Genomic DNA, 12,016 nt, shown 5'->3' on the forward strand with positions numbered 1-12,016 from the left:
CAGTGGTTAAGTTCTTCAGAGCAACTTACAATCAATACAAAAGGCCTGAGTTTTCAAGAGTATCTATCACAATGTATATTTCTAGTTTCATGAATTCATGTCTAGAGGTTATCATGGCATAGCGAGCTATGAGTTGGGCTGCAAGTGGAAAGGTCAGTGGTTTGAAGCCACTTGCCACTCCATGGGAAAAGATAGGCAGTTGGGCTCCTGTGAAGATCTACAGCCTTTGAAACCTGATAAAGGATCACCATGAATCACAAGGTGTTCCACACCGAAGAGTATGTGGTGAAATCAGTTAAGCACTCAGCAACTAAACAAAAGGTTGATGGTTCAGATATACACAGAAGTGTCTCTGAAGAAAGACCTGGTGATCTACTTCCAAAAGGACAGAGCCATTGAAACCCTACTGAGTCCAATTCTGCTCTGATTCACATAAGGCTATCATGAATCAGCATCAACTCAATGGCAATCAGACTGGAAGGAACAAAATCACTAGCAATCACTGGAGGGAACAAAAAGTGAGGCCAAATGAAGAAAGGAAACAAAACAGGTAACCCAAGATCAAGGCATACAAACTACCCTTTGGGGAACAGCCTTTCACCTGAACCACACTCAGTCTACAGGACACACTGAAAAACTGCATGACCCTAATGCATACATGCCCTCTGTATGCTCTGCTGTCAAAGCTGGTGAGTTTGCTCCAGCTCACGGAGCACTTACATAGAAGAGCAAACTGTTGCCACGTCCCGTGGCATCTCAGTGATCACATATGTCTGCATAGTATTGTGACTGCTGCTTCCATTGAAAGGATTTCCCTTTTTCAATGACTCTCTACTTTACCAATCATGATATCTTTTTCTAGGTTTGCTTTTCCCTAGTGATGATTTATCCAAAGCAAAGGAATCCCCACTTCTAAGGAACATTTTGGTTGCATTTTTTTCTAAGACTGATTTGTCCATTGTTTTACCCTCTCACGGTACATTCAGCATTTTCGCAAATGCCACAAGCTGAACGCTTCAATTCTTCCATTTCCAGCATTGTCCAGTTTTTGAATGTAGGTGAAGTGATTGAAAAATAGCATGATTTGGGTCAGGTGCACCTCTGTCACTGAAACAAAAAGTTTGCTTTTAACATTTTAAAAAGCTTTGTCCCAGTTGATTTTCCCAATGCAATCTGTTGTTTGATAGCTTGACTGCTACTTCCATATCATTCTTAATACAGTTCAGCTTCTCAAATTATTTGCTCAAGATACAGATTAAATAGATGTGGGGAATGGATATAACCCTGATACATGACCTTTCCTAACTTTAAACCATAATAATTCACTTGTTCTGCTCAGACAACAGCTTCTTAGTCTACCTATAGGGTTTGCATGAACACAACTAAATGTTCTGGGATTCCCATTCTTCTCAATGTTAGCTGTAACTTATTATGATACATGCAGCCAAATGCCTCTCCATTGTCAATAAAACAAAAACATTTCTCTGGTACTAACAAAAGACTGAAGTTGTCAAACATTTCATTTTACTTGGATCCATAATCTACACCCATTGGTAACAGCAGTCAAGAAATCAAGACATGTCGTATTGGGAAAAGGAGTTGTCAAGAAGCTTCTAAAGAGCAACAATGAGCTAATAATGATCTTAAAGATGCCTGATCCAACTCATGGTCTTCCCAATTACTCTCATGCATTTGAAAGTTTGGCAACGAATAAGGATGACAGAAGAACTTAAGCCTTTAAATGATGGTGTTGGAAAAGAGGACTGAATACCCCATGGACTTGCAAAAAGAACAAGTAAGTCTGTCTTGGAAAAATTGCAATCTGTGTGCTTTTTACAGGCAACGATGGTGAAATTTCATCTCACAAATACTGGGTATGTTATCAATAGGGACCATCGTGCTAGGAAAGGTGGGGTCAGTGAAAGAGCGAAGACCTCTAACAAGATGCACTGACACGGTGACTGTAACAATGGGTTCGTCCGTATCAGAGATCATGAGGGCAGTGTAGGATACGGCAACGCTCAGGTATGTCGTTCACAGTATTGCCCTAAATTATAGTTGATTTGATGGCACCTAACACAGTAACAATAAAAACAACTTCCATATCATAACTAACAACTGTTCACCCAAGTAAACGGAAATCATTTGACAACTTCAGTCTCTCCTCCATTTGTTATAATCCTGTTCATCAGTTCAAGTCATACTCTGCTGATATTAAGGCAACTCTTGTTACATTTTCCAAAGACATGTTGCAGGTCAGCCTGCCAAGGTCCTTAAGCAAACATCTTTCTTCTTTCATTCCTCACCCCCCACCTGGAGGCTCCTTTGTTTAATGCCCTATACCCTGGAAACAAGGAGCAGAAAGATACCCTGCAGTATTTCAGCAAAGGCTGTCTTCACAGCTTGTCTTTGACACTCGGGACAAGTAAAATGCAATAGTAAAACAATTTTATAAAAATAAAACCCTTTGAATCATCTAAGAACTCTGCAAAGATAGAATCTTTACAAAGCTTTTTTGCCAGGGGTGGGGGGATAATGTTTCCTCTTGTTAACCTTCAAATAATGAGTAGATCCATTGACAATTATCTCCAGTACTTAATCATCCAGCCAAGAGGTCTATAGCAGATAGAACCCTCTCCAGTTACTGGGTGGAAGCCGACTGTGATTACCAAGTCTCTAGTAAGTCATTTCAATGATATGCTTTGGAGAGGTCTTGAGATGATTTTCAAAATTTATCAAACAAGATTTTCTTCTTGGACATAAAAAGTCAAGTTCACAAAGTCCTACTGAGTCTTCTCTTCCCCCTCTTAATATCTTTCAAGTTATTGATGTGGGAGAAATTACTTGAGTTTGTAATAAAGAAAGAGAGGACTAAAATCAAGTATTGTTTGGCATCTGGGTGTGAAAACGATGCCACAAAATTTTGCTAAGGGCAACCACATAGGCAAAGATAAAATAAAACTCTTCTAGATAGAGAGCCAGGGTGAATTCTCATGTAGACTTCGAACAGTGCTGAAACAACTATGGCTTTAATAGCTGCATGTAGTAGGCATGCTGGTGGCTCAGTGAGTTAACGGTTGGGCCGTTGACCCACAGACTGGCAGCACAAGTCCACCTGTCTGTGCTGCATAAGGAAGAAGCAGCAGTCGCTTCCCATTAGGGTATATAGCCTTGGAAACCCAAAAGGAGGGTCCCAATGAGTCAGAATTCATCTAATGACAGTGGGTTTCATTTTGGGGCTTTACAAAATGTTGGTGGTTTGAATATATCCAGAAGTGCTTCAGGAAAAAAAGCCTGGTGATCTATATCTGAAAAACCAGTAAATGGAAAACTCTAGAAACAATTCTACTCTGACACTCATGGAATTGGCAGAAGTCAAAATTGACTTGACAGCATCTGGGTATTAGGTTTTGTTAGGTTTTATTTTATTAAATTATGGGGTTGGTGTTTTTTAAGTTCTTGCCTTGAGCTTCCCTTCAACAATTAGTAATTTCCTTCCTTGGGTATTTCCCTCTGCACAACTGCCACTCTATTACAGGACTCTAATAAATAATATACTTTGAAGCGTGGAAAATAATATGATGAAGCTTATGGCAGTATTTCTTGCTGTTGTTGTTGTTATGTGTCGTAGAATCGCTTGTGACTCATAGCGACCATAGCTCTAAACTCTGCTCTGTCCTGTGCCAATCTCATTGTCTCCAACACACTCATCCCGATTGCCCCACTCACCAAATCAATCCACCTCCCAGAGGGTCTTCACCTCCTGCGCCTGCCCTCCACCCTCTCAAGAATGATGTCCTTCTCCAAGGACCGGTCTCTCCTTACAACATGACCAAAGTATGTCAGACGAAGCCTCAGAATCCTTGCCTCCATGGAGCAGCCTGGTTTAACCCTTTCCAGGATGAATCTGTTTGTTTTCTTAGCAGTCCATGGTACCCTCAGCACTCTTCTCCAACACCAAAGCTCAAAAGCATCAATTCTCCTTCTATGCTCCCTAGTCATTGCCCAGCTCTCTGATGCATAACAAGTGATTGCAAAGACCATGGCCTGTACCAGACGCACCTTAGTCTCCAGAGACACACCGTTGCTCATCAGTACTTTGGAGAGGTCCCTAACAGCAGACTTTCCCATCGCAATACATCTTTTAATTTCCTGGCTACTGGTGCCAAGAGTGTTGATTGTGGAGCCAAGCAGACTAAAGCTGTGAACAATCTCAATCTCTTCACCATCCATCCTGATGCTGCCAATTGGTCCAGTGGTGAGAATCTTTGTCTTCTTGACATTGAGCCTCAATCCATATTGAAGGCTGCAGTCCTTGACTCTCTGCAGCAAGCGCTTCACGTCCTCCTCAGTTTCAGCAAGCAGGCTTGTGTCATCTGCACAACGCAGATTGTTGATAGATCTTCCACCAATCCTGATGCCACATTTCTCCTCACAGAGCCCAGCCTCCTGGATGATCTGTTCTGCATACAGGTTGAAAAGGTATGGAGACAGGACACATCCCTGGCATACGCCCTTCCCAATTTTGAACAATGCTGTGTTTCCTTGCTCTGTTCAAACGACTGCTTCTTGGTTCAAGTGTAAGTTTCACATTAGCATGATCAAGTGTTCTGGGTTTCCCATTCTTCTCAGAGTCAGCCACAGTTTGTTATGGTCCACACAGTCAAACGCCTTTGCATAGTCAATGAAGCATAGATAGACATTCCTCTGGTACTCCCTGCTTTCAGCCAAGATCCATCTAACATCAGCTACAATATCCCTAGTACCACGATGCCTTCTAAACCCAGCCTGGACTTCTGGCAGTTCTCTGCTGATGTGCTGTTCCAGTCATTTTTGGATAATCTTCAGCAGAATCTTGCTTGCATGTAAAATCAATGATATTGTTCTACAGTTTCCACACTCTGCAGTATTTCTTAATCAAACTAATTTCCGTTCTTTTTAAATAGTGCTAAAGAGTTTCACTGCCAACCCAAAGGCAGACAGTTCAAACCTACCACCTGCTCTTCAGAGGAAAAAAATGGGCCATATCCCCCCATGAAGTTGAGAGTCTCTGAAAACCCAAAGGAGGGTAAGCTATTCATTAATTCTGACTTGATGGTACATAACAACAACAATCAAAAGCTTAGTTTCCCCATGTGAATTTACAGAAAAGCTACTATTTAAATAATGCAAAGAAATATATAACCAAGAACTATTTAGGTTCCCCATCTGAATATACAGAGCAGCTAACTGGTCAGTCTAGGAGAGGGTGAAACCAAGCTACTCCTTGGAGGCTAGGATTTTGACGTTCTGTCTCACATACTTTAAGCACGTGGCCAGGAAGGACCAATCCTTGGAGAAGGACATCATGCTTGGAAGGGTGGAGAGACAGTGCAGGAGAGGAAGACCCATGATGAGATGGATTGATTCAGTGACTAGAGAAGTGGGACTGGGTCTGTCGGAGACCATGAGATTGGTACAGGATGTAGCCGAGTTTAGGGTTGTTGTATACAGGATCACTATGAGTTGCCAGCATATCGATAGCACATACCAACAACAACATTGTTTGACTAATACAAAGAAAGAGGTAACCAAGAAATATTTATTGGGTTGTGAAACTCACTCTGTAGTACTATTAATCTTCCTTACTATGTTTAAACTATTCTTTTTCTTCATTTTCCGTTTCAAATCATTTTTAAGTATCAAAAGTAAAAGGAAGTGATCTAGAAGTCCCGTCTGGCCATAAGAAACACCCAGAGATAATTCCCAAAGTTAGTCTTCCAGAAACAAATAACTGAGAATTGAAAACACATTCTTAAATGATAATCTTACTTTAAAAACAAAACAAAAAGTCATACCAATCAGCTTGATATTATTGTCTTCATCTAGTAGCAAGTTTTCTATCTTCAAGTCCCTGAAATAAAGCCATAGAGTATTTCAGATCAGCATTTAAAATGATGGAATAACATTTTATTTTTTTAATAACATTTTACTGAAGAAAAATTAACTGTTTTAGAGTCACATTAAACCAACCGAAAAAGCATTACACTGATGCTCAGTGAATAACTACATACATATTAAATATGAGACAATCCAGTGGCAAAGGTTTGATAAAGGAAAGCTGTGAGGACAGAAAAAAACCAGACAAGTTTCTGGGGGAAAGCAGGCCAAACATGGAACTCAGATGTTAAACTGAACTAGGGTCAATAACCAAACCCGCTGCTATCATGTCTGGTTCAACTCACAGTGACCTTCTATCACGTTTCTGAGGCTGTAAATATCTATGGGAGGAGATGGACCAGCTTTCCTCCTCCAAGTGACTGGTGAATTCGAACCACTGACTTTTTAATAAGCAACTCAACACACAGCACACCATCAGAACCAAGGTTCTTGAAATTCACTGCCATTGGGTTACACTGACTTGCAGATGACCCTTCATTGGTTTCTGAAAATGTAAACCTTATGGGAAAAGAGTGTCCATCTTTCTCCCACGGAGTCACCAGTGGGTTGAAGCTAACAGAGAAGCACCACCTTTGAGATAGCAACTTAACTCCTTAAACTCTAAGCCCCAGAGCTCCCTGGAGGAGAATTCTGCTAGTCTAGTGGTAAGAAGCTGTGCTGCAAACTCAAAGACACTCAGTTCGAATCCACCAGCTGCTCCGCAGGATAGGCAATCTCCTCCCATACCATTTACTGCCTCTAAAAACCCAATGGAGGGTCAGCTCCATCTCGTTCCAACCAGATGGTACATAACAACAACAACAACAACAAAACATAATTTAGGACTGGCACTGCCGAGCAGTCAAGGAACATGAATGCAGCTGTGCATCTGTAAGACTATGAGCAGTTACCAGTCAGGGTAAGAAAGAGACTCTGGGAAGCAGCTGAAGAAAAACATTTTTCTTTTTAGAAAATTAAATATTTGTTGTTGTTGCAGTCAATTCATGGTAGCCTCTATGACAGAGCAGAATGGCATGATAGGGCTTTCTTCATGGAGACAGATCACCAGATCTTTCTCCGTAAGAACTCCTGGGTAGATAGGAATCATCAGTTAACAGCCAACCACTTAATCATCTGTACCACAAGTACTCTTAAGTAAACAAATGTACATCATTTTATGTATAAATATGTGACTGCCGTTCTTGTTAAGTGCTATGGAGTCAGTTCTGACTCACTTGGACCCTATGCACCACAGAACAAAGCCCAGTCCTTTACAATCCTCACACTGTTAGGGGCTGTATTTGAACCCACTGTGTCAATCCATTTCACTGAAGGTTTTTTTCACTGACTCTACACTGTAGTGAACGTTTGCAGCTGTTTCTTCTCATTCTGAGTCTTGCCATATCAGCACAACTTCAGTTCCTCCACGTCATGAAGGTCAACTCTACTTTGAGGAGGCTGTTCTCCAGTCTTATTTTGAGTGCCTTCCAATCTGGAGAGAGCGTTTTCTGACATTACACTGCTATGTATGCATAAAGCTTTCATTAGCCGGTCTTTTCAAAAGTACATTGATTGCCACATCCCTCCTGCTATGCTATGTCAGTCTAGAATCTCAGCAGAAAAACCTGTCCTCAATGGATAAGCCTATTGCTGCTGTTGTTATTGATTGCCTGCAAGCCAAGCACGACTCATAGCGACCCTATGAACAAAAGACCTGAAGCCCCTCTAAAACTATCGACATTTATCAAAGTTCATGGAGTTTCCGGAGGCATGTTGTTTAGAAAGTAGATGCCACTCCAGCTTCCAAACCTGTCACAGTATGCTATTGTTGTTGTGTGCCACTGAGCCACCTGTGATGTATAGTGACCCTATGTACAGCAGTTTTGAACCCTTCCCTGTCCTGAGCCAGTCTCACTAATTCCGACAAACCAACCCCCATCGCCCCAGTTACTGGAGACACATGAAACAATTGTCTATGGCAAAAACTACAAAAGCATGCCAAAAAAGCTCAGTGGTCAAGACAATCTTATTTTATACACTAAAAAAAAAAATACAGAAAATATAAAAATTTTAAATAAAAAAGCCCACAAGGGCACAAACTCATTGCCACCAACTGAGAACCAGCTCATGGCTGACCCTCCAGCAGGTTTTCAGAAGCTGTAAGTCACATGGGAAAGACTGTCAATCTTCCTCCCTAAAAAGCCACTGGTAGATTCAAACCAGCCCCCTTTCGGTTAGCAGTGCAACTCCCTAGGGCCTATGCCACCAGAACTCCTTAAAGACTGCATCAGGAACACTCCCTGCGGAACACAGCAGAGAATGAGGAATAAGGAAAATCCACTGACCCTGAGGCTAACTCTGCCTGCTTCTGATGGGAAAGGAAGCCCTGAAGAATAAGGTTCACCTTGACCATCTATGTGAAATTACAATCTTCAAGTCTTTTAAGTCATTCATTGTTGCACATTTTCTTCCCTCCTACTCCTCTCCCAGTCCACTTTATTTTTTATTCTGTCTCCTTACCTTTTCTTCCCCCACGTCCTGTCCACTTTGTGATGCATCTTTTCTCCCAGATAACTGTTATACATTTAGTACCTGATCATAAATTTCTTTCGGTCAGTTCTTCCCCTCATCTGCTCTGATGCAATGTTCACTATCTAATCACTTTTCCCTATTCTCCCCTCAACTCCCATGTCTAATTCTTAGGGGGGAAAGAGAGCTCTGAAGCACATGGAGCAAAAGAGTAATGTCTATATTATTTCGTGCATTTTCTTTTCCCTGGGGGTGGGGGAAGGTGGCACAGGATATATCTGACATATATCCATAAGATGGAATATTATCTAACCATAAAAAGGGTATTGATAGATTCTACAACATGGGTAAATTCTGAAATTTGATAAGTAAAGAAGTTAGACACAAAAGACTACATATTTTCTGTCTCCCTACATGTCTCCTCCAAGGGAGAAAAATGACCCATCTACTGTGTGATTTATAGCCTCTGAAAACCCACTTGAGGGTCATCATGGGTAGGTTCCAACTCAATGGTACATAACAATATACATGAAATATTTAGAACCAGCAAATCCATGAGACAGAAAACAAACTTGCATTTGCCAAGGATTGAGGTGACATAATCACCAGTCTATGCCAGGAAACTTGGAGGACAGCTTCCTGACCAATTGACTGAAAGAGGTCCATATTTGTTCCAAGGCCCAAGAAAGATGATCCAACTGAACATGGAAATTATCAAATAACATCATGAAAATCACATGCAAGCAAAATACTGCTGAAGAGCATTAAAAAATGGCTAGAACAACACATAGACAGTAAACTGCCAGAAGTTTAAGTTGGATTTAGAAGAAGTTTATATCATTGCTGATGTCTGATGGATCCAGACTGAAAACAAAGAATATCAGAAGAATGTTTATCTGTGCTTACTGACTATGCAAAGGTATTGACTGTGTGGATCATAACAAATTTTGTCTAACATTGAGAACAATGGGAATCTCAGAACACTTAATTGTGCTCATGTAAAACCTACAGTTAGACCAAGAGGCTGTTGTGCAAACAGAACAAGCGAATATAATGTGGTTTAAAATTAAGAAGTGTGTCAGGATTATATCTTCTGTCCATATCTATTCAAGCTGTATGCTGAGCATTTCATTCAAGAAGCTGGACTCTATGAAGAAGAACATAGCATCAGAATTGGAGGAAGAATCATCAACAATCTACATTATGGAGATGATACAACCTTGCTAATTGAAAGTAAGAAGAACTTGAAATGCTTGCTGCAGATGATCCAAGGCTATATATAGCCTTCAATATTGATTACATCTCAATGTCAAGAAAACAAAATTTCTCACCAGTAGACCAATAAGCAATACCACAACAGATGGTGAAAAGACTGATATTATAAACAACTTTATCTTGCTTGGATGCACAATCAACATCCTTGGTACCAACAGTCCCAGGATATTAAATGTACTGCACTGGAAAATCTACACTCAGGGACCGCTACATAGTATTGAGGAGCATGATACCAGTCTGAAAACTAAGGTGTGCCTGATTCAAGCCATGATCTTTTCAATCACTTGCTATGAATCTGAGAGTTGGACAATGAATAAGGATGACAAAAGAACTGATGACTTTGAGCTGTGGTGCTGGGAAAGAGTACTGAACAATCCCACAGATTTTCAAAAGGACAAATAGATATGTCTTGGAGAAAGTGAAACCAACATGTTCTTTGGATGTCTTGCACAGATGACAAAACTTTATCTTATATTCCTTGGTCATATTGCTGGGAGAGGGTATCTGTTGGAGAGGAACACCATGCTTGGAAAGGTGGACACATCAAACAAATGGATTGACACGTGACTGCAACAATAGATGGGCTCAAGCATGTCAGAGATGATAAGGACGGCACAGGAGAGGATACGGCACAGGTCATAGGGCAAAGGGTCACTATGAAGGTCACAAGAAGAAGTGAGAAAGGAGAGCTGGTTGTTTTTCTTATATGTCGAGCTGCTAACAGAAGGGTTGACTATTCAATCCACCAGCAGCTCCTCAGGAGGAAGACGGGCAGCCTCCTCCCAGAGAGGTTTTCCACTGTGAAAACCTGATGGAGGATCCTGTTGGTCAGATCTGACTTGACAGCAGTGGGTTTAGAGACGTCTGGGGAAGAGGAAAGATGAGTAACTACCAGCTGGGTCCAGGGCATCCTTTTGGAGAGGGGATTCTCTTTCAGAACTTGATCAAGATGGTGCATGCACAACACTGGGAATGTACTAAAGGCCCATGAATGATGCATTTTAAAATGTTAAATTTGATGTGTGTTTTAATATCTTAAAAGGAGGGAGTGCGTATTAGCACATTTAGTATGGGGCCTAGTAGAACAGTGGGTTAAATGTTAGTTCAAGCCCTCTAGCTACTCAGGGAAGAAAGATGATGGAGTCAGCTTCCTTAAAGATTCTCAGAAAAACTCAGACATCAAGTCAGGACTGACTCACAGCTGACCCTCCAGCAGGTTTTCAGGATATAAGCGGAACAGCAGGTGATAACCTATCTTTCTCCTGCAGCGCAGCTGGGGCTCCTTACCCCTTTGGCCATCAGAGCTGTCTAGGGGTGGACAGACTGTGGAGCCGTTCTCCCCGACCTGTAGGGCTGCTCTGAGTTAACAAAGGATCTAGTCGGTACATATTTGGTAATCAAAACCATCGAGGTAAACAGTTACAAACTCTACATCTTAATTTGTGTTCCAGCAACTCAGACATACCTAACACTCTCTCTCTCTCTCTCTCTTTCACACACACACACACACACACACACACACACACACACACACACACACGTGTGCACATGCAGATTCCCTTCCATTGTTTTTTAAACACACCATTCCTGGTCTGATTTTTCTCAGTTTTGAACAGAGACCCAGACCCAAGAAATCATTTCAGTCTCATAGCTCTACTGTAAGGGAAACAACAGCACAATTGTGACCATAAAAATGGTATCTCTGTGCTCCTTCAGGGCTTAGAGCCCAGGGGAAGCAGCAGACAAGACAGTGTAAGCCCAAAGCTGTGTATTATTTAAGGGGGACAGTCATTCCCATCTGAGCCCCAGGCCCACCAGCTCAGCCTGTTTTACCAGAGAAGCCAGAATTCGGGACGTGATCCTGATTTTTCAATGCTGGCAACAAATTAATATTTAAAACAGCATTAACTACAACACTGCGTGGGCCAGACTTGCAAACAAGACAGGGCATGCAGACTACCAATTTCCAACCTAAGTACGGATGGAAGCAGAGCTTGAAAGGATGAAAAGTAGCCCAGAGAGGGGGAGAACAGGAGGCAAAAGCTGACCACATGGGTGAGCAAGGCCAGGTTCAGAGTAGACTGGAAGAGGACAGCAAACGGCAAGGCAGGGGACACCAGCCACTGTATGGCAACAGTGAAGGCAGGATTCCAAAGCGGGAAAACAGTGAAGGGGTCAACTGTGGGCAAAAAGAGAGCAGGGAAAAGCATCCAGTGCATTTCCAAATTAGGAGATACTCACAGCCTGAGGGTTGAACACTTGGATGAGACAGAGAATCTATGTTTGAACTTGC

The 12,016-nt window shown here is 41.7% G+C and overlaps 1 protein-coding gene across 1 annotated transcript in view; it reads right to left on the reverse strand.

Moving 5' to 3' along the window:
• Nucleotides 1-12,016, reverse strand: part of HUNK (hormonally up-regulated Neu-associated kinase) — a 193,908-nt gene that overhangs the window by 87,805 nt on the left and 94,087 nt on the right. Inside the window, exon 3 of the mRNA XM_006886755.1 lies at nt 5,838-5,893. Within this exon, the coding sequence (XP_006886817.1) occupies nt 5,838-5,893 (56 nt within the window). The remainder of the gene's footprint in view (nt 1-5,837; nt 5,894-12,016) is intronic.

The sequence above is a fragment of the Elephantulus edwardii genome, unplaced genomic scaffold (genome assembly GCF_000299155.1).
Source record: "Elephantulus edwardii isolate Elephantulus edwardi_28Jun2011 unplaced genomic scaffold, EleEdw1.0 scaffold00051, whole genome shotgun sequence".
Lineage (NCBI taxonomy): Eukaryota > Metazoa > Chordata > Mammalia > Macroscelidea > Macroscelididae > Elephantulus > Elephantulus edwardii.